Source organism: Cavia porcellus, unplaced genomic scaffold, assembly GCF_034190915.1.
Source record: "Cavia porcellus strain 051 isolate PalLab524CR breed Dunkin Hartley unplaced genomic scaffold, mCavPor4.1 scaffold_23, whole genome shotgun sequence".
Taxonomy (NCBI): Eukaryota; Metazoa; Chordata; class Mammalia; order Rodentia; family Caviidae; genus Cavia; species Cavia porcellus.
In genome coordinates this window covers 52,675,120-52,698,237 of record NW_026947506.1, presented here as the reverse complement: position 1 = coordinate 52,698,237, position 23,118 = coordinate 52,675,120, and the positions used below count along the sequence as shown (strand labels likewise).

The following is a 23,118-nucleotide window of genomic DNA, read 5'->3' as shown; positions in this document are numbered from 1 at the left end:
CATTGTCCACCAAGATCCCCGCTCCCTGCCTGGCCCCTCAGGGCTGCCCCAGGCCCAATGCAGTTCCACCTGGCCCAAGGGACCATGGTACCACAAAATCCAGGCCGAGTGTGCCCTGCCCCTCCAGGAAGCTGGGACCCCAAACCCTCGGGCACACCCTGGGTGGCTCCAGCCACCTCTCTTCTTTCAGGCTCCACAGTGAGTTCAATGTGAGCCAAAAGGACACAGCAAACAGTTTCAAAAAACCCAACTGAAACAAACCATAAAAAAGACTTTAACAGAATGGCTGGGATAGGGTTATGGCTGAGGGTACCTAGCACAGCCAGGGGACACAGTGGCCTCAGAGGGTCCAGTTGCACCAGCAGGGCCAACCAGGCCCCCTGTCCTCGCCCTGAAGCCCATTTCCCTAAGTGGCCACATCTCTCTCAAACTGGACACTGCATGAAGAGTGGATGGGTGGATAAATGAGATCCCAGGAACCCCACCAAGCCCAGATGAGCCCCAGACGTCGCTGCACCCCTCCATATGGGGCAGTTTGTAGGACTCAGCCATTGCCACACAGTCGAGCACAGGACCTGGGAATCAGGAGCAACGCTGGGCCTGGCTGAAGCACCCCGGACTCGTAGTTCCCACACGACCCAGGACATGGCCACTGCTGGGTGGCTCAGATCCGCCTCAGGGGATCCCTTCCAGGCACACCTGGGTGGGTCATGGAGATGTGACCTCGGGGCTATTGCCTGGTCCCCGCCCCTGGTTGCCTGGCACCGTCCCCTGCTCTGCTCCTGGGCTGCCATGAACGGAAGTTTTGGTCCTCCTCACCGTGGTGCTGTGAGGCCCTGCCTTGGAGCTGGCTGACCGTGGACTGAACGGCCTTCAATCGTGAGCCGAATAACCCTCTCCTCCTCTAAGCTGTGGGTACTGGGATTGTGTCTCAGCGACAAGGAAGCTAGTACAAAAGGGTTCCACCACATCAAGAAAGGCTTCCCACAGCGACAGCTAAACAGGCCTTCGAGGAGAAAGGGTCTGGGCAAACCTACTACGATCCTGCGTCACAGCTAAGCCTGGTACGGTCTATGGACAGTGCCACCTGACAGTAGCACATGGCCACAACTCAGCCACTCAGCCAGCAGTGTCCATCCCCACTAGAAATTCCTGCCAAGGGCCACCCCTCCCTGGAGGAATGTGGGGCTGGGCCGCAGCAGACTAGGGGGCGATGGTGCGGAAATCTGCATCTTCACATTGCACACACAGCCAGAATAAGTTCTCAGATCTAAAATTCTGCAGTTCCCAAGCTTGCGGTGAACAGGACAGCCCATCCCACACCCACGATGCAGGCACTCTCGGCTTTATCCCATATTGGGACCTGCACAAAGGGTCGTGGTGAGGCCAAGGAGTTCCTAAGATACGGTAGCCCCAGGGCCCTGTCACTCACCCCGCTCATCATGCCTCCCATACACTGGACCTTACTGGGAGAAGCTGACGTCCAAGGAACCCTCTGCTGGTGCCCACGGTGAGCCACTGTTAATAGCCCACTTCCCTTAGGGTTCTGCAGAGGCCCTGTGTTCCCTGAGGACCTGCAGCCTGGGGCCACAGCGCTGAGCCCCTCTTCAGCTCCAGGAGATGGAGACTGGGTCACTTTCACTGGGCCGAGGGGTCCAAGCAGCCTGGCAAAGGTCAAGCCAGGGAGATCCAGCTGCATCCTCTCCCGGGGACTGGGAGCTCCTCTCACCTGTGACAGCATCCTGTGGAGCCCACCTCCTGACATAGATGAAACCACAGCTGTGCACCAGTTCTGGGGCCACCAGCAAAGACAATACCACAGAAGAAGGAAAGAGGACCCCCCGCAACCCCCTACACAAGATCGGAATGGCGCCTCTTCTTCCCAGGCTGCTGCTGGCTTCTACAAGATCTATAAAGCAGGGACCCCTCCACTCCTGCTTCTCCAGGGGTCTCTGCCAGGCACTCAGCCACAGGCCAGCTCCCACCTCAGGGACACCATGTAGAATAGGAACTTGGGTCTCCTCAACCGAGCGCAGCCTCCTGGAATTGCAGTGGCCCGAGACCGTCATCGCCTGGAAACCCCACATGGAAAATTCCAGGTACAAACAGCTCCAAGGCCACGTCACAGTGTCTATCACTCATCGCTCCTCCCTGCAGCCCAGGGACACCTAGAGCATCCCATAAGACCCCCAGGAACAGGCTGAGCCCAGGGCATCTGGAGACCCCAGCCCTAACTGTCACACCCGTGGGCATCGGAATCAGCACGCTCATGGAACTGTCATCAGTCCGTGACTTTGTTTTCCAGTACCAGGGATAGACCTCAGGGCCTTTGTGCAAAGCCACATATCCAGCCCTTTTTTAACTTTTTTTTTTATCTTGAGACAGGGTCTCACTAAGTTGCTCAGACTGGACTGGAACTTGGCATCCTCCTGCCTTGGCCCACCAGTGCACTGGGATTACAAGTGGGTGCTGCCTCGTCTGACCTACTGTTAACTCTTACCGTTCCTGTTGTGTAAATTCCACTCCACCACAGGTCTGTGTGTGCAAGTACAACATGCACAGGCAGGGTTTGCACTGCAACCGTGCACAGGGCTGGGGTCTGGGGACACAAGGGACAACTGTAGGACCTGGGCCAGCTATTGTCACACTAGGGTACCAGCATCTCAGAGAGGTCACAGGTCTGAGTCTCCTCGGACACTCTGGTTTCCAGTATACTTCAAAGACCACCCAAACTGCCATGGTGGCACACGACTGGCATCCCACACTGGGGAGGCTGAGGCAGGAGGATCTCTATAAATTTAAGGCCAACTTGGGTTATATACTAAGACCTTGTTTCAAAAAAGCAAAAAACAAACCAGAGCCAGGATTTAGCTCAGTGGCATAAGTGCCTGCCTGGCAAGCACAAGGTTGTGAGTTTGATACCCAGTATTCAAAAAGAAAAATCCAAGGCAGCAACCAAGCCAGACGTGGTGGTACAGGCCTGTGATACCAGCACTCTGGGAGGCTGAGGCAGGAGGATCATGTGGGCAACTCTGTGACTCAGCAAGACCCTGTCTCAAAATAGTACATAAAGCTTGGGCTCACTGTACAGGCCCTAAGTTAATCCCTGGTCCTGGAAAAATAATAAAATGAAAAACAGTACCAAGGAAGGCTGCCCAGTGACAAACCTAGAGGCACTCCTGGCTTTCCTCGCTCATCCCTCGATGCTGGGGGTGGAGGAAGGGGCAGAAGATGAATGACAGTCACTGGAATCCCAAAGCCTCGGTGTGAACACAGCTTTACAACACCACGTCCCCCCACCCACTCGGTTTCCTCATCTGCAAGGGCAGCTCGAATGATGCGACGTGAAAGAAAATCTGGGCAGAGGACCCTGCTGAGCAAATACCTGCCTGGTCCGGCAGCTCCTGGAGTGGGGCTGGGGAGACTACAGAAACGCACACCCCCAGTACCTGGGTCTCAGCACTATCACCCAGGGGGGAAAGGGCTCTGGGAGGGACAGTAACCCCTCAGCGGTCACAGCCGTGAGACCCTCTCCTCCAGGACTGCCCAGCTCATGCGCACCCTCTGAGCTTTCAAACACTGCCCAGCTCATGCGCACCCTCTGAGCTTTCAAACGTGAGCCCTGAGGGCAGGATCAGCAGCTGGACCAAGCCTGCAGGGCCCCCCAGGAAGCTCAAGGCTTTCGGGAGCTACAGCTGGATCACCAGGAATGAGCAGCAACGGCTCCTCCCCAGGCCAGGCTGGCTGCCCCGGAGCCATATGGAAGCAGGGACCAGGAGGACAGAGAGACTGCCGACCGCAGAGCCCAGCATACATAGAGCACACTCCAGACTCTCCAGAAACAGGCACCTTCCCAGGCTGGACCAAGGGCACCAAGGGCCCGGCAGGTGCGGGCTGAGTGGACTCACCACGCGGCTGCTGCTACTCCAGGTAGCTCCTCCTCCTCCTCCTCCTCCTCCTCCTGCCACCAACAGCACGGAGCAGAGCGCACGTCCCCTCCGGAGGGAGAGGACAGGGCAGGTGGGCGCTTGAACTGCCCAGCGACGCAGGCTGGGGGACACAGCCAGGAGAGCGGCTGAGCGGGCGGAGACCACAGCACCCTGGGCCAGGGCCTGCAGATCCGCACGGCCAGACCAGGAAGCCGCAGGCTGTGTGCTTCCCGGGACTCGGCTGGCTGCCCAGGCTTCCCCAGCAGCAGCCTGGGGCGGCAGCGAAGGGCGTGCACGCCTGCCTCCCCGCCTCCCCTGCCTTTGCTTCTCCACATAGTTTGTTTTTCCTTCGCCTTATTCCAAACAGAAGTTCAAACAATCATTCAGGAATCTGGCATCATTCAGCAAATTTTAAAGAAACAGAAACAAACCACCCAGCCAGGTGCAGAAGTGCACACATCTGTACTCCCAGCACTCTGGGATGCTGAGGCAGGAGGATCACAGGTTCCAGTACAGTCTGGGGAATTCTTGGTGCAAAGGCCCTGGGTTTGATCCCCAGAACTGCACAAACAAAATGAGAAAAAGACAGAACACCCAAACACGGACAAAGAGCAGGCAGGGAGACCACAGAGAAAGTGCCAGTCGCCAAACTGTGGTCTGGCCCCTGCAGGTGCTCAACCGGTTCCAAGGGTTCCAAGCTTCCTGCACTGCAAGACACAAAGGCAGATTGTGGCCAGAGGGACGTGGGACGGGGTTTGGGCACAGCCAGTGGGGACCTTCAAGGTCACCTAACCCGTCTGACGCGGTTTCACCCTGGTCACTTCACACTCAAGGGTGGCAGAGGGAGGGCGTGGCCAGGGCAGCTGGCCAGGGTGGCTGCTTACCAGGCCTGCTGCAGCCGCCCCCACCCCCGACAGCTGCCTGTGTTGGGCTTTCACGTGCCAGGGCCCACGCTGTTCCCCATGTGCACCAGGACACGCACGTGCTCCTCATCTCTGTCAGCAGCTGCACAACAAACACACTTCTCCACCCAGAAAAAGGACCACAGCCTGGGACCCCTGACCCAGGAACGGGGGCATCACCACCCAGGGAGCACACAGGGCCCCTTCTAGCCCGAGTACCAGGGCTACTCCAGGGCAGTAGGCCAGGATCCTCCTGCCTCAGCCTCCCATGAACAGAGCAGGGATTACAGGAAGCCTCCATTCCCGATCCAAATGCTACCTTGTCTCTAATTTTCTCCTCCTATAAATGGCATCAGAATTAGGGTTGTTTTCTGGGGGGTACAGCAGAGGAAGCTTTAGGGATCAGTCACACCAACCCCAAACACAGAAGGCCTTGCAGTGGGGCAGGGCTTGGGACCTCCTCCCCCACAGGGAACTGGGACCCTCAAGCTCGAGGGGCTAGAAGGGTCGGGTGGTTATGAAACCAACACCCGGAGCACCAGGGCATGGACTGTCCCCTCCCAAGGACAGTGCTGACCCATGAGGGACTATACCACACCAGGTTGATGAGCTTCAAGGTAGAGGAGCCTCACAGAGCAGACACCCTGCCACTGGGCAGGGCTCTTCCTGTTAAGGACCAGAATTCCAGGGTGACCACTTGTGTCCCTGACCTTACCTCCAACATCCCAGACCCGTGCCTGGGGACATCCCCACCTGCGGCACCATCTCTCCTGCCTGAGCAGGTAACAGCTTCAGGGGGCAAACACCGTCCTCTCTGGAAACTTTGGCTGAACCCAGGTCACCATGGTGGGCTGGGGGGGGAGCGGTTTACAGGACTTTCCAGCTGTGACTGCCACAGGGCAGAGCAGACTCTTACAGCAGGTGTAGCGCATGGGCACTCATCTGGGTGATGCCCATGACCAGCCCGACCTCTGCTCTCCGCGGGACACCTACCATCCAGGGCCAGGGTTACCAACTGCACCCCAGGGAGTGCCATCTGCACCGCCTCCCTTCCAGAGGATGCCTGAGGCCAATCCCTAGCACATCACTTCCTCCCAAAAGATCTGTCAGAGCACAGTGGAACACAACTGCGATCCCACCACTCCACTCCAGGAGGCTGAGGCAAAAGAGTCTTACCAAGCCCTGGCTCACATCCCGAGGAAAGGGCTGGGGGGCAACTCAGTGTGAAGCCATGGGCTCAACTCACAGAGATACCGCGGGAGAAAGAGAAGGGGAGGGGAGGAGAGGGGAGGGGAGGGGTGGGGAGGGGAAGGAGAAGGGGAAGAGAGGAGAAGGAAGGTGGGACGATGTCAGCACCCTTAAAAGATGAAAACAAACAAATAAAAAAACAGAACCCCAAAATACTCATACTATGAACAAATTCCCTTGACATCAGAAGTATCTACTCCGTGTTCAAACTTCAAAACATGTATTTTTGGTTTTGTTCTTTTGCAATCTGTTCCTGAGTAAGGACCTCAATAAACCTCACTCCACCTGTCTCTTTTTAGCAAAATAATTTCTTCCTAAACCGGGCGTTGGGAGGCTGAGGCAGGAGTTTCAGACCAGCCTGGGCCCAAGTGAGCCCAAGGCTAGCCTGAACTGCATAGCAAGACTCTTGTCTCAAAACAAATAAAAAAATCTGAACTTCTTCCTCCTCTTTCTTTTTATCCTATTTAAGATAGGATCTTGCTATCTAGTTCAGTATAGCCTCAAACTCTGGGAGCTCTTCCCATCTCAGCCTCCTAAGTGTTAGAATCACAGGCTTAAACCACCATACCCAGCTCTTCCTCCTCTTTGAACAACTCATGTCAAAAAGCCAGGGTCATCTTGCCCAGGACAGTCCCCTTGAGATCTTGCAGAGTTCTAGTCTCACTTCCCAGACTCCTCCAGCCTTAACTTCCTGTTGGTGTGGACAGGAGGGGCTAGGTCTGATTCTCATCTGGCTACTGCCGAGGACACAGCTAGGGCGTCCTGCTCTCCCTCAGAAGCCACTGGCCCTGGACCCACTTTTCCTTTGGGTCAGAGAGGTCACCCGGTGTCCTTCTGTTAGCTGCTGGCCCCATCAAGGGCACTGTTTCAAGGCTGTTGCGGCCGCTGGGGTTCCTCTTCCTGTATTTGGAGAGCCCCACGAGGAGTTTCCTGCGACAGGAGGTGAGGGGGGGACAGGGGGAGCTGGCTGGAGCAAGCACTGCCCTAGCCCCAGGGCCCACTCAGCACAGCCAGGGTTAAAGGGAAGACTTCGGAGCTCCTGCTTCTCTGTACTTATGAGTATTTAAGATAAGCTGGTTCCCTAGTAGGTTCCCTAGAGTACCTACAGAGGGAAGATTTTTGGTTTTGTTTTCCTTACAGTTTCCCTAAGGCCTCCCACAGAGCTACGACCCCAGCCCTTTTTCCTTTTCTAATTTTGAGACAGGGACTCACTGAGTCACTAAATTGTCCAGGTTGGGCTCCCACTTGCAGTCCTCCTGCCTCAGCCTCCCAGAGTGTTGGGATTATGGGCACAGTGGTTTTCTTATGGTAAACTGCACTTTTTGGGGTCTGTAGTACAAACCAAAACCAGATCCCAGTCCAAGTGACAAAGCTAACAGCTATCACACCTGGCCCCAGCCTGGCCTTCTAACATCCCTGTTTTTGATCTGCACAGCTGACTTGACAAGGTCCTGCTCAGGGCCAGGGATGCAGCTCAGCGGCATAGCACCTGCCTGGCAAGCGCAAGGTCCTCAGTTCAATTTCTGACCAAAAAAGTAAAAATAAAAATAAATCAAAAGTGTTGCTCCATCGCTGTAATCCCACTCTGGGAGTCTGAGGCAGGAGGCTCCTGTTCATCTGATAAGGGCCCAGAGGAACGGCCAGAGGGACTGTTGGGCTGCTGTCACTGTCACTGTCCCTGCACTGGAAGAGTGAGAGAACTCGCCTGCACTGAGCATTCCCCACAAGCCCTGCTGTCTTTTGGGATGACCAGCCTCCACACGCAACACCAGCTCAGGGTGCATCCACATTAGGGCCAGGGAGTTACCTCCTTCAGGAAAGCTCCACAGTGCAGCAGGAACCAGCCTGGGTCACCCGCCTCTCAGGTCAGGACTCCCAACAAGGAGAGGACATAGAGCATGTACACGACCATAGCTAGTGGACAGGCCATAGGGCACCCCAGAAGAAACAGAGTGGAAGCTGCTGGGACGGCACAGCAGGGTGGGGAGTGCTGCTGGCCCAGAGGCAACACAGTCAGGTGACCTAAATGCCAGGCCAAAACCAGGCGTGATGGAACACACACACTAGGACTTGGGAGGCTGAGGCAGGAGGATCACCATGAGTCACAGGCCAATCTTCGTGGCATGGTGAGTTCCGGGCCAGCTTGGACGGCAGGATGAAGGAACACGGGCCAGTCCAGCCCCTTCCCCGCCACAGGCTCTGCCACTCTACCTAACATGCTCCAATGCGAAACACAGAAGTATGATGACTACAAGCATCTGACTTCCCTTGGGCAGTGATGTCCTCCCTTGGGGCATGTGGCCACTGTCTCCCAAAGCCACCACACTGAAACCCAAGGCGGATGGAGAATTCATGCGTCCACAGGAAGGGTTTCCTGCCCAGGGCAACTGACTTCCGGCCATGGGTTTGGAGGACACCATTCACACACACATTGCTGGCCCCAGGGTACCGGGGTACCAGAGAAGCAAAGGATGAAGAAACTAAGGAGCAAAACAAAGGAGGACCAGAGGGAGGGAGGGAGGTGGTCCTGGGGAGGTCTGGGAGAGGAGGCAGAACAGAAAGGAGATGTGCCTGGCACCCACTCCCCATCTGGCGAGGTCTAGTAAGAAATAAAAATGGTGCCAGGCGTGAGGACACACACTTGTGATCCCAGCACTCAAGAGCCTGAGCCAGGTGGTTTGCTGTGAGTCTCAAACTGGGTTACACATCCTGGGTTACACAATCAGATTCTGCCTCAAAAAACCAAAACAATAAACAAATGAGATTAAAAAGTAAGCTAATGAGAACCAGAACCCTCAGACACAAACCATTCTATTTACTACTAGGAGAAAACATGCAAGTCATACACACTGATGTTGTAAGCAGCACCGCTCCAGGTGCCTCTGGAGTGGCCCTCAGGAGGTGGGGGTGGGGTGGAAAGCCCCAGCCTCTGGCTTCGGGATGGGATCCAGGGGGTGTGGGGTCCGGGTGCGGGGTGGGAACCCGCTGGCTGCCGCAGGTGCACCGGCAGGCCACGTCTCGAAGGTGTAATCATTAGCCCGGGTGGGTGCGTGCGTGAGCTCCCGGGCTCCAGCGCCACCCCGCCACCTGCGGCGAGGGCGGACTGGCGGGCAGGCAGGGCGGCGGGGGCGGGGCAGGACGCGGCCACCCCGCAGCAGCGCAGCCCAGGGGCGTCTTGCCCTCCCTAATGGAGGCTTTCCTGGCGGTGCGCACCGCAGGGGACCGGTTAAGGTGACAAGGGTGCCGGGAATCCTTCCCGCCCCCTCCCTTTCCCAGAAACCCGCCCCCACCCCCTCTGGAAACAGGGGACTCTGTTGTTTTAGGTGTGGGAGGAGCCGGCGAATCAAAGCGCAGCAGGGATCAAAGTGTCCCCTGCGGCCCAAGGGCCTTGAGTGCAGCCGCAGCCAGTAGCTGGGACACCCACGAGGTCTGGGCCTGGACCTGGGCCTGTCTGCCCCAATCATCAGAGACATCTGGACAGGGATGCTCGTGGGCATGGTCCGCCCTCCTGGAGGGGGATGGAGGGGTCAGCGTGCGCCCCCACTCAAGTGACAGACTGTGCTGCCGCCCTTTCTCAGGGAGCCCAGGCCACTCTTCTGTCCTTCCATGGAGCGAGCACTGTCCTGAGAACCCATCCCAGTGCAGGCCGCAGGGTCCTGGCCTCCTCCCTCTCTCACCCCAGCACTGCCCCGCCTTGAGGACCAGGTCAGCAATGGGAGGGCTTTCTCATGACTCCGTGGGCGCAGAGGGACCTCAAAATGACAGTGGACCCACAGGAGTCCCTTTCTCAGCTTTCCTGGGCTGGATCTTGTGATCCTCCTGCCTCAGCCTCATAGACTGCCAGAGCACAGGTGTGCACTACCATACCGTTTTTACAAGGCCACAAGCTGTTGGGCGCCCCCTTCTGACCCTAACATCCTCATCTCCAGTTACTCCAAACCAGGTCCCCAGGGAGGCTGCAGGTGGCTATGGATCTTAGGGACACAGCCGCCCCACCCTGCCTCACACAGCTGCGCCCTGGGGCCTAACAGAAGCGGTTCCTTTCATCAAACAAAGCCACCAGTGTGTCTGCTGCGCCCATGCCACAGGTTCTCACCCCTCCAAAGGCTGATGGTGGCGATCACACCAGGAGTGTGTGACAAGGGCTTCTAGCGTTCTCCCTGGGGGAACCTGGGCCTCAGGCACCTCCTTCCCATCCAGAAGCCAGAACAGGGCCTGGTGCCTGCTAAGGAGACCAGCCTCAACGCTTCCCCGCTCCAGCCACCCTCGACACTCTACCCTGCATGCTGATGTGCCTGCAGCACCTTGCTGGGGTAACCTAGCATCAAGATGAGATCTGTTTTGTTTTTATTTCTGGTTCCTCCTCGGCTTTCGCCAAAGCCACGAGGTAGAGTTTGGTTCTCTTGGTCAAAGGTTACCTGGACCCGACCCAAGGTGGGTCTGAGCACCTCTCTGCATCTTGGGGGCCACTGGAAGAGTCCATCTCCGCTAGCCTGGCCAAGGAACCAAACAAGTACGTGCATACAAGCCTTCGTTACACAGGGCCTGGCAAGCATGCATAAACAAGTACGTGTGTGTATAAGACCTGGCCAGCATGCAGGTATACATGCGTGTGTGTGGTAATTTTCAACAATCACAGACTGCTGCGCAGCTCTAAGATTCCCAGGGTCATGAGGCCCCCTCCCTCGTTTCTGAAGTTTGTCGCGGAGGGGGGGCGGTAAACACTACCAGCAGGAAATCACCAATGTGGAATCCATGCCCAGAACTCTGGGCCATGAAGACAAACCAGAAATTCATGTAGAGACGGCTACAGACCAGGGCTGACCTCAGAGACGTGGCCCTGGAGCTCAGCCTTGGATGGGCCATCCGTGCCTGGGGAACCGAGGCTCAGCACCCTTGTAGAAAGCCCCCAACCCAATCTCTGGTGGTGGGAAGCTGGGTGTTCAGCTGGAATCTGCGGCTGCTTCATGTTCAACAAAGCAAGAGGCTGAAGAGTTCCCGCCCCTTCCGAAATCTCTCACCTGGGTGGTGCCGGTTCCACCCCAGCTCCATGCCATGGAGATGCTCAGGGGTGCTGGTGGACAGCAGGGAGGGGACAGTCCCTGAGCTGCTGCTGCTGCCGCTACACAGTCGCCCTTGTCCTTGGAGAGCCTGCCCCACAGGGCGCCTTCTCTGAGGGTCCCGAGAGCTCAGACGAAATTTACTGAGCAAGGTGCCAGTGTGCACACTCCGTACATGTGGACCACACACACCATGCATGCACAGACCTCAGACAGGTGTGCACACACAACACAAGCACAATACATAGACATCACAGTGCAGGCATGCCTATGCACGCCAGACCTGCACAGACATGCTCACATACACACCACACACAGCACAACAGGGAGATGCACACAAACCCCATGCCAGCACACAGCGCCACACAAACACATGCACACACATCACACCGGACACACATGTGCACACCATGCATGTGCATGCACATATAACAGCACAGAATTGCATGCACACACATGCACCACACCTGACACCCACACTGCACACACACACACACACACACACACACACACACACACACGGACAAGAAGGCTGCACTGCCACAATCCAGCGGGCAAACTCCAGCCTCAGACAGTGTAACTTGACTCCCAAGGTCAACGCCACTGACAGCTGGAGGCTGTGGCTTCCATTACACCAGGAGAAAGACACCTCCCCAGTCAAACCCAGTTCTCCCACAGCTCCCACGGTGGAGTGCCTGGGGCAGGCACTCCATGCACCTAGGCATAGGAAGGGCTCCACACCCACCCCCTAGCCTGTCAGCGCACTGTCCCTGATGCTGCTCATCCGTAGCCACCGGAAGGCAAGGACGCAGGCTGGGCCTGCTGCAAGGACGGCTGCACTGTCAGCAGTGCTGCCCTCCATGGGACTGGCCCTGCGGGGGCTGCTGAGGAGACCTGGGTGCTAGGCAAGGACCTGAGGTCTCCACAAGCCACCGCATGCCCGGACTGACTGACACACTCAGGACCAGCACCCCAGGGTACACTAAGGCGAGGCTGAGAAAGCAGTGAGCCTCTGAGGCTGGGATGAGATCAGTGTGCAGGAGAGGACACTTCCGGGCAGCATCCTCCAAGGACACCCCCCACCCTGGGCTCCCTGTCCTGGCTCCAAGTGGGGTCACAGGACCCAGGCACAGAGAGCACCCAGGCCCTACACCCTCGCTCTCCGGAAGCAAAGGACAAAGGGCAAGGACTGCAGCCCAGCAGACTGGTTCCCTCCATCCATCCCTCTGCAGCAGGACAGCAAGACAAGACACACAGCTGGGAGCACAGCTGCGGTGCTCAAACAACCTCACCCTGTCTGTCAAGGATCCTACACACATCCAATCAGCACCCATCCCTTTACTCTGTCCTTACAGAGCCCCTCGAGGAGGGAAAGGAGCCCCAAGAGACAGAGCAGAGCCCGTGGGAGGGGAAGGGCACATCTCAAGGTCACAGGGCTCCCAAACCTTCCTGGCGCCGCCCACTCTCGGCACCATTTCACCCGTCTCTCAGGAACCACAGACCAGACATGAACACAGGTGTAGATCCACAATCAGTCCGGGTCACTGGCCTCAGTACCCAGCAGCCAGCACTGCAATGCCAGGCCAGCACAGTGGGATGAGGATGGCAAAGTCAGGTGTCTCCTCCCAAAGGCCCTGAGGAGGCTGTGCAGTGACATCTTGCTCCAAAACAATCACCCTGCTGCACCTGGGAAGTGCCAGGACCATGGAACGCGTGGCAGTGGGCAGAAGGCTCTGCTGCCAAAGAAGGAGAAAAGCAGGCATCTGGGTGCCAGCACAGGATCAGTCAGGCGTGGGTGCACACTCAGAGCCTAGCACTCCAGGACGCTGAGGCAGGAGGATCCCAAGATCAAGCCTAGCTTGGACAACTGAGCAATTTAGTAAGACCTCATCTCAGAAAGGGGCTGGGGATGCAGCCTGGAGACAAGGTTCTGGGTTCAAGCCCAGCACTGGGAAAACAAAAACCAGCAACCAGATGGATGTAGAAGGACCACAGCCTCAGCTCCTGCCCTGTCCGAGTCTCCTGACCCCCAGGAGGTTGGGAGAGCTGCCATGTCCCTGCTGACAAATGAGCCAAGCTGCAAACGTTGTCATGGTGATGGACGCCCCCACAGGGAGCCAGGGCCATTGCCACGTTCTGCTGCAGATTAAGCTAAAGAAGGCAAAGAGAGTCCTGGCCCAGCCTGCGCAGCTCTGGGATCCCAGCAGCTAAGTGCTCAGGCTGATGCTGGGGGAGAAAACCACACTAGGTGCAGAGGCCTCCTCAGAGACCTTGTCCTGCAGGAAGCAATGGGAGGCCTCAGAGCCCACCTCCAGCCACAGCCACCCAGGAGCACCGGAAATGCGAATGGGCCGCCTACCACCAGCCCCAGAGAGAAGGTGAGTCCCAGCTCCTGGTGCAGAGGGTCTGCTGGCCTGGGAGTGGCTGAGGCTGTCGGCCAGAGCCACATGGGAGCAAAGGGTCACAGGTCACAGGTGAAGGGTCGCAGGGAGCTCCACAGGACACATGCACAGGTGTCTTGGGGAAACACATGGACACACCTGTCACTGTCACAGGCACTGACACCTCCAAGGCTGAGGCAGTCCCCTAAGATTTCAGAGAAGCTGCAAACTCCTGGCACCTGGGGACGATGTCCTTGTCCAGCGGTCAGGGCATCACGTGTATACACTGGTAACCCTGCATCAGCTGGAACAGCAAGTGTGTCTGTGCCTTCCTTTGTACTAACGACAACCAAAAATCTGCATTTTTAAACATGAAAACCAGGCTGTATCCTACGTGCAGGGCTGGGTCAGGGTGTCCTCTGACATGAACCAGACAGCCTCTCGATCACGCATTTGTCAGGAACTGACACTAACCATGCACACACGCTCACGGACACCCTGACACGCACGTAGTGGTTATCCACAGTACACACACACATTCAGATACACACACACTTTCAGATACACACACACACTAACATACAGACAATCACAACAAAGATTCATATGCGTAACAATGACACAGACACTGTGCACTTATACCTTTATACACAGTGATCACAGGCATGGCATTCACACACTAGACATTCACATATGTGTAACAAGTACATACACACTTATACACCCAATTCCACACGTCAGGTACACCTACACCCACAACAGCTACGTGTAAAATACAACATCTACATATTCACGCGGTCACACCCTCACTGTGCTGTGTCTGTGTCTGTACACACCCATAAAAGTTACATGCCTAACACATATTCCTGTACACATGACAAGCACACACACCACCACACACATACACCAAGTATATAAGACGTGGACGCAGAACTAAACAATGACACACACAGTGCCTGGTCTACATGTCATGCTGGGATCCCAGTGTCCCCAGAGGCTCAGCTGTCCAAGGCTGGGTCCCCACTGCAGCAATGTCAGGAGTGCAGCTTACTGGAGGTACCAGGACCCTAAGGGCTCTGACCTCAGTAGAGGTCACTTTACTCATGGGCCGGTTCCAGACAAATTATTGAGGGTAGAGGAAAAATTGGGGGTGGGGCCTGGGACTGGAAGTGGGTGTCAGTGTGCCATCTAGGACTAGAAGTGGGTCGCTGGAGGGCAGAGCAGTGTCAGCAGCAGGACACACACCTGGGGCTCAGTGACAGGAAGTGGCCACGTTCAGGATACCGTAACAGCTCACCTGTGACACACCTGGCCCTACCACCCTCTTTCAGTCATGAGTGAGGTTAAGGAGCTCCCAACCCTCACTGGGTCAAGAAGGAAACTGAGGCTGAGGGAAAGGATCTGAACCTGGTTTGTCTCAATAGTGCCACTTCACGCGCCTTCTGCAAAGGATGTGCTGCTTCCGAAAGGCAGAACCAGCCTGGGGCCCTGAGGCCTTGGGACTAGGCTACAGACACAGGGCAGCAGAAGACAGGCCACACCCTGAGATCCTTGGGCACTGCCTGTGGCAAAATCAGGGCGGAGGAGACAGGAGCCCTGTCTGGTTGGGGATATACAAGCTGCACATCTGTCAGGTTCCAAGGGACCCCAAAGCCACACCCGCCTCTCTCCCTCCCCTCCAGGCCACTTCTGAGGGTCCCACAGGAATCACATATGAGATAACATGTCTCCAAAACCAAACCCCTTCATCCTCACTGGGCAGAGCCAGAACCCAGGAAGACGATGACAGTCACAGCAGCATCATTAAAAAGCAGACAGAAGCCTGGCGTGGCAGTGCTGGCTGTCACCCCAGCACTCGGGAGGCTGAGGCAGCAGAACTGGTGTGAGTTTGAAGGCACCATGGACCACATAGTGAGACTGTCTCATCTCAAGAAATCTCTATTAAATAAATATCAAATAAAACTCAGACAAAAACTCATATTTACCTACCAACAAGCCAAAGCAAAAGTGCTGCCATATATCATCCCCAGATACACAAGAGGCACTGTCAGAGCTGCATGTTCATAAACCTGCATGTTACCTTCCATGGCTTCATCACTGAGGCGGCCCTTAAGGAAATTGAGCCCTTGAGGTCACTCTCACTGACCAGGAAGGTAGATCCTACAAAGGGCGCCTCAGACTCTCTCCTCTTACAGAAAATGAATGGCCCAGCAAGGAAGACACAGGTGACCGAACTCCCAAAGAGGAAGAACAGTCCTAATGGACTCCACAGACCCCTGAAAAACATAAGGACTCACCTGCTCCTGGGGGGCTTGCAGGCCACAGGGGGTCACCGCCTGCAAAGGAGAACAAACAGGTAAGCCCTTGGCAGAGGCAGTCTCATAGGCAAGGAGGCCCGGAGCTCAGACTGCCTCCCACTAGGGCCACAGCCACAGAGGGGCAGCACCCTGAGGTGGACAAGCCCGGTAGTTAATGCTGCCCCCTTCTTATTAACGTCCAAGAAATCGAAATCCAGGTCCCTTTTTTAGAATTTAGTGAAAACCCTGGCACGACAGAATTTCACCTCAACTTCGAAAAACTGATGGGCTCTGAGATAAGAACTTGAGTCTCTCTAGCCCTTCCTTAGCAGAGAAGAGGCAGAGTTGGACCCAGAGAAAGTAGAGGGCTCTGCAGCAGTATCTGAGGTACCCCAGCTTCCCATTCCCACACCGGTGAAGGGGCATCTTTTCTGGAACTATTTCTACACGCGGAACTGTAAAACCATCTAAATGTGTTACTGCTTTCAGCACGTGAGACAGTGGAAGGGAGTCCCTTTTATAACCTTGTCCTGTGAAGAGCAAGTACAGTGCTCAGTAAGAAAAACACACGCCTCGGGGAGTGTGGCCCCACACACCCACAATCCCAGGACCTCAGCCAGACAGGTAAAGGTACCAAGACGACTGACCCAACGACGATACGCAGCCCATCGCTGCCGTCCAGTCTGGGTCAGGCCTCTGCCTGGAACCTACCACCTCCAGAACCTTGGCCTTGAATCTCTCTGACCTCAGTTTCCTCATCTGAAAACCAGCAGTGGCAGCAGCACCTTCCTCTCAAGCTAGTGGTGAGGTCTAGGAGATAGTGTCTGAGCTCAGAGGGGTGCTGGCACACAGCAGGTCCATTCACAGGCACACAGAGCTCTCCCCGGGGAGGAGGGGTCGTGTGCAGCTAAGGGATCGCAGCTGTTTGCTGCTTCTCCAGGCGGGAAGGAGAGTGCCGGAGAACAGGTCCCTATAAGCAGGATTTCATTCCCCCACGCCAGCTGCCTCCACTTCTTCCCGGCTCTCCCACTTCAGGAGCCCTGGCTCACTTCCAATCTCAGAGAGCTTTCTGAACATGGGAAAGGAAAGAGAAACCCAGGCCCTGACTAACTGTCCTGTGGCTGGAGTGGGTGTTGCTGTGACCTTGGTTCTTGGGGATGGCAACTATTTATAGCTCCTGCCCATCTTACTCAGTGAAGTTCCTCAGAGACTGCCAGACATTGTCTGGGAGGTGTCATTACTCCACCCCGATTCTGAGTCACAGTCTTGTCGGGGACAGGGGTCCCCACGCAGGGAACCCGTCCTGCCCTCCAGGGGAGGCTGTTCCTTGTGTGCATACAGCAGCTGGCACAGAGGAATACATCTTTTTCCTTTTAGGTCCTCACCACCACATTAAGAGTTTGATGGATGGAGGAAAGAAGAGACATATAAATGGAATGGGAAAACCAAGGAATGGCCTTGGAAACACAGGAAGTTACAGAATCTCTCGGGATAGTATTGCCTCCAGCAAGGGAACCGGTGGTTTGAGACAGCACTGTGACCGATGTCACCACAGGTCCTTCGTGCCCGGGTGCCTCTGGTGACTCACAGGCAACAAGTGTGCAAGAACAGATACTGCCTTGAGAGCCTCATCCACACCCCGCACAACACAGTGCTACTCCTGGATGGAAAGGAATGAGCCGGGAAGGCATGAAAATGCAGAGAAGCCAGATTCCTGGTGAAGGGTGCATTGAGCAGCTGCGGGAGATTCTGGGAAGGCGGCTGGAAACTCCCAGTAGAAATCAGCGGTCACCAGGCGCCGAGGGTTGGAGGACTGTGAGGGCCAAGGACCGTTTTTAGGGCAGTGAAACTACCCCACATGAAGCAACAGTGGCGGCCACATGTCACTAACAGCTGCCCAGACACCCACGGTAAAGCCCCAAATCAGCTCTGGACATGGGTTCATAAGTCTTCTATGCGTGCCCAGGTCTATACAGCACAACTGACAGGAGCTGAACCTTGGAAGCAGCCTACGCATCCGTCAGCAGCTGAACAGATAAACGAAGCCTGCACTTACACACGTTGAGACCATAGTGCTAAGTGAACTAAATCGGACACTTGAGCTTAATCACCACATGGTTTCTCTTACATGAGAAGCCCAAAGTATAAAGAAAAAGTAAAACAACATAACCGGAAGTAGAGAAAGCTTTCTAGAAGAGGAAAGGGATCAGGAAACGGAAGGCAGAGGAAGGAGGGGAGGGAAAGGGGATGAAAGAGGAATTAAAACTGCACACATCAGTCCCACATGGTGTACTGCACATTCACACTAGTGCGAAAACAGTTAACACGTGGGCTCATCATACATAACGCACACACTGCAGGAACGCACGTGTCTGTACAGGAGGGGCAGGGAGTGTGCCAAGTATTTCTATAAATCTAGAACGTTCTTTAAAAGGTCACTTGATGGGTTTTCCATTATCTGGGAGCATAGGATATTGAGAGCATGGCAAAGTTCAGTGGCCTATCAGAAATGAGGGACTTTATGGTGAGATGGGGCAGGGACTGCTGTCGAGTTTTTGGGTTTTATTTTTTTTTGAGGCCAAACTTCACTATGTAGCCCAAACTGGCCTTGACTCACCGAAGTCCTACTGCCTCAGCCTCCCTGGTGCTGAGATTACATGTGTACACCACCACACCCAGTTTAGAAGAGTTTTAGCAGTAGCAGCAGACATAGCCTGTTCTGGTGTCCCCAGCAAAGGAGAGTCAGGTCACACGGCCTGGGCCGTCTACAGCTGAGGTCACCATGGCTTGCGTCCCGCAGGGTGAATCTGGGCCAAGCTGACATTTACTCTCTGCATGTGGCCACAGCATCTTCTGCATGCAAACTGCCCAAGTGGAAACATCATCAAAAAGTGAGCCAGGCCAGGCGTGGTGGCACATGCCTGTCATTCCAGCACTCGGGAGGCTGAGGCAGGAAGATCACTGTGAGTTCGAGGCCAGTCTGGGCTACAGAGTGAGCTGGGGTTCCAAGTAGGGAGGCTGGGCCCCTGGCTCAGCAGTGCTGAGCATCTCTGCACCTCTGTGTGCTCTAACTCCAGCCTCTCCTGTGAATCACTCTCAGCCCCCGTCCACTCTCACCCAAGCTGCCACCAAGCCCGACAACAACCACCCCAACAAAGTCCTTGGCAAGAGCGGGGCCAGGAACAAGGCTGCGCTTGGCGTGTGCCAGAGAGAAGCATGCTCCAGAGACAGCACCGCTGGCCTGGCTGGCAGACCTGGAAGGCAGGAGGCTTACCTATGAGCGGCGGGAGTCCCAGGACTTCCCTAAACTTAAAACTCTCTCTTGCAAATGTCAGAGCACATGCATTTGTTGAGAGAACGAAACATAACTAATATTTGCCCAAAAATTGTAAACCCGCAAGCGGGTGTGACAGTGCACGCTTGCCATCCCAGCAGTGCAGGAGGCTAAGGCAGGAGGATCAAAGGTCTGAGCTCAGCCTTGGAAACTTAGTGACTTCTGGAACCACTGTCTTAAAACCTAAAAAAAATGAACAGTTGTGTAGAGCTGGGCATGGAGCTCAGTCCACAGGCTCCGGGCTTGGTCCCTAGTACCACACGCAAGCACACACACACACACACACACACACACATAAAGAAGCAGGGATTCAGCAGAAAGTGCCTCTGGTTCCACCTCAGGACAGGCTCCTAAGTGTGCCTGAGCCCAGGCTGCAGGGCAGCAGCTCCCTGGGTCTCCACTGTTGCATAGCTGGGTGCCACCTCCAGCCCAGCACCCTAGGGCTTCAGGCCACGGCTATCTGCACCCTAAAAGATGAGGGCCAGGGAGACACCCAAAGGTGGCCATCCAGGGCACACACGAAGCAGCCCCACAAGCAGCCTGTGCCCTAGTGACAATGCCAGCACAAGAAACTGGGGCTCAGCTGGGCCACACGCAGGGCCTTAGAGGACGACACCAGCTGCCCAGGGGCTCCGCTGTGCTCCCTCGCCTGAGAGACGCAGTGACAGAGGGGACAACAGTCCCTGAGAGGAGACAACGGCTGCTGGAAGGGGGCTGCAGGCTCAGCCAGGGATGCAGAGGCCCCTGAGACAGCCACTCTGCTTGATACCCTTCTCTCCACTGAGGCCTAATCTCTGCGGTTACCTAGGGCGACCACAAACAAACATGCCGCGCCCAACCCACACCTGGCTGCGTGGGGACCAGAGCCTCCAGAACACAGGACCCAGGCAGGAGGGGTGCACCTACACCCAACCTCTCCCAGGCCTGGGTGTGGGCGTGAGTGTGTTTAAAGTGCAGGAGTCTGTGTGACACAACGCAGGGTATGCATTTGAAGGTGCTGTGAGTGTGCATGTGCCATGTGGGTGGACATGTGTGTGTGCTCGCACCTTGGAGGGGTTAAATGTGTTTGCACTTGTGTTTGTGTGTGAGCACCTGTGCTTGCCCATGCAAGTATGCGTGTGTGCACTGGCAGTGTGTCTGTCTGCAGCTGTGAGTCTATGTGTGTCTGTGTGTCTCTGTATGTGTGCACAAACTGACCACGCACAGACAGGTGAATGACAGTAGGGGGCCAACAAGCATGCCGAGGTCCCCTGGGGAGCCCGGTGTGGTCCCTCCCAGAGGCACCCGGGAAGACTGCCAGCCCTGCCACCCTCCCGCTCCCCGAGATCAAAGTCGAGGGGAGAGAAAGGACCATTCAGCTCCACGCCAGTCTGCAGGAAATGTGTTAATTCCCAGGAAATGAGACTCTCACAGAGCCACACGAACCGGGTCCTCAAAGAACACCTGGGCAGTGTGGCCGAGTGGCCCCACCCTGAAGCAGTAGGACATAGACAACTCAGCTCGGTCAGTCACCAACCACTCCCTGAGTCTCAGTAAGGAAGCTGGGAGGGCCCAGCAGGATCTGGAGCAGGAACTGGGGTGCACTCACTCCCAGCGTGTTTCTGCAGGAGCCGGGGGCCTGCTGCCCTGAGGGCCACTTCTTTTGCCTGTTCTCCAGGTCATGCTGCCCATAGGGGACTCGCCTGCACTGCCCTCCGGCAGGCATGGGCAAATCTCTTGCATGCCGGGATTCCAGGCCAGTGAATCAGCTGGACGGCGTCAACAAAGAGAAATTCAGACACACTCAGGAAATGTGAACATGGACCAAAACTAGGCCACTGGCTGTCACTCAAGACTCCAAGGTAGCAATCAGGGTGGACAAGACAGAGCCAGGCACTGGCCTGCCTCAGCCCTGCACAGGACAGACAGCAGGGTCCAGCCAGGTAGAGGCCACTCTGTATGCGTGAGGTCCCAGCCTTCCTGGTCTGGGCTGGGCTACAGAGGCCACACAGTGGCCACTCACTCCAGCATCTCGGGGTCACCCTCTCTCTCCTCTCTGCATCGAGTAGCAGTCTGGGGAGACAGAGGTCAGAGGCTTTGATGGAAGGGCAGCATCACTAGTTTAGAGCTTTTATAATTCAAGTTGTATGTCACTGACCAAAAAAAAGCAAGATATTTTCATTCGCCCATTATATAGATGAGGACAATCATTCACTTGTTTTAGTTGTTCTTTCTTTTTTTGGAGACAGGGTCTCATTACGTGTCCCAGGCTGGACTTGAATTTGCAGCAGTCCTCCTGCCTCAGCCTTCTGAGGGCTGGGATTACAGATGTGCGCCGTGCCTGGCTGGTTCCTGTTACCATTTATGACTAATAGTGGCTGCAGAATGAGGAGGAAAGCCCCTCTTCCTGGCTGCCAACCATCTGCAGCTTGGGGGCCAGGAATCTGTTCCCTTCTCATGGTCCCAGAGGCAGGATGTCCCAGATCCAGGGCTCGTGGGTAACATTACCTCTGTGTCCTCATATGGCCACCCTGACCCATGCCTGTGTCCTCCCCTCCTTTTCACTGAGGATGTTGATCTCACGGCTTAGAACCCACCCTAATGACTTCATTTTAACCCAACTATGTCTCCAAGGCCCTGTCTCCAACCCAGAGACAGACTGAGGTCCAGGTCAGGACTTCACCACTCACCCTAATGACAGCCAGCGGAGACCAGGGTCAGAGGGCTTGGAGCTCCGGCCCGGTTCTGGGTGCCACAGACGGGGAGGCACCTCTCTGGCATTCCTGTCCTGCCCCGGGCGGCTGCCCGGCGGAGGCTGGAGACCTCCGCCAGCCACGGGCACAAAGAACCTGCACAAAGGACCGGGCGGGGGCCGCTGGAGGCTTTGCTGACTCCCTCTGCCCTTTCAGAACTCGCCCTACCTCTGAGTCTGTGTCCCTTTGTGGGGCCTGACCCTCGAGTCCCCAATTAGGCTCGCATTCCTCAGGACGCTCTGAGCCTTGGAGAATAGAACTGATTTAGCCGCTCCAATTCCCAGGGGAGGCAGCGGGACTCAGCTGGGACCCAGTCTGCTTCCAGCTTTCTCCTGGGAGCTCCTACCATCCAAGAAAAAAAGAAAAACCCGGCACTCCCAGCTCTCATCTCTCCCGGGCTCCTGGAGCCTCAGTTTCCCCTGAATCCAGCCCTGCAATCCTCATGTGTATAGGAAGAAAAGAGCCACCTAGACAGGACGAGGTGGGCCTGGATGCTCCTGCTGTACATGGGTCCCAGCAGCCCTGGGGTGGCCTGGGCTTCCTGGGTTGGGAAGACAAGAAAAGCCCACAGGGACAAAACAGAAATCAAAGGGAGAGCTCCCGCTCCACATCCACCACGCTCCCAGAGTCTGTCCCAGATCAGAAACGGCACCGGGCCAAGGCTGGAGCTCAGAGCAGCTGCACCCCACACTCTTGTGCCCAGACCAAGGCTGGGCCCCACACAGGGCCGTATAGCTAGCTGTATCCCAGCCCCTCAGGAAGCTGAGGCAGGAAGACTACAAGTCCAAGGGCAGCCTGAGCAACTCGTTCCATTACTCAGACACTGTCTCAAAACAACATACTGTTCAGAAGTGCTGGGGATACAGCTCGGCATGGAGCAGCCCTGAGCTCCAACCTTGGTACTGCCCAAAATGAAACAACTGAGGCAGGACAATCTCCAGTCAGAGCCTAGCCTGGGCAACTTAATTAAGACCGTGTCTAGAAAGAAAAAAACAACAGGAAAAAAGGCCTGGGGATGTGGCTCAGCATGAAGGCTGCAGGTTCAATCCCCAAGTACTATCACAAAAAATAAAACGAAACAGGCCAGCCTGCTGGCCAAGGCTACCAGCCTCCTATGTCACACAGAGAAACCTAGATGAAAGGTCAGGGGCAGCTGAAGTGCTACTGGCTCGCTAGACAATCAGGGAAATCTCTGCCAGCCATCCACGAGGCAGGTTCAGCCCCAGAAGTCTGAG

The 23,118-nt window shown here is 55.9% G+C and overlaps 1 protein-coding gene across 8 annotated transcripts in view; it reads right to left on the bottom strand.

Moving 5' to 3' along the window:
- The window catches only part of Tns3 (tensin 3), a 160,599-nt gene that overhangs the window by 91,377 nt on the left and 46,104 nt on the right, over nt 1-23,118 (bottom strand). For 7 of the 8 annotated variants that reach the window (XM_013148213.3, XM_063234388.1, XM_063234387.1 and 4 more), the window contains one exon: nt 15,818-15,856. Coding sequence is in view for 4 of the 8 variants with exons in the window: in XM_063234387.1 (XP_063090457.1) it covers nt 15,818-15,856 (39 nt within the window). In the remaining 4 variants the exon portion in view is untranslated. Of the gene's footprint in view, nt 1-3,908; nt 5,155-15,817; nt 15,857-23,118 lie in introns of those variants that run through there. The other variant, XM_013148211.3, reaches the window with a different exon arrangement.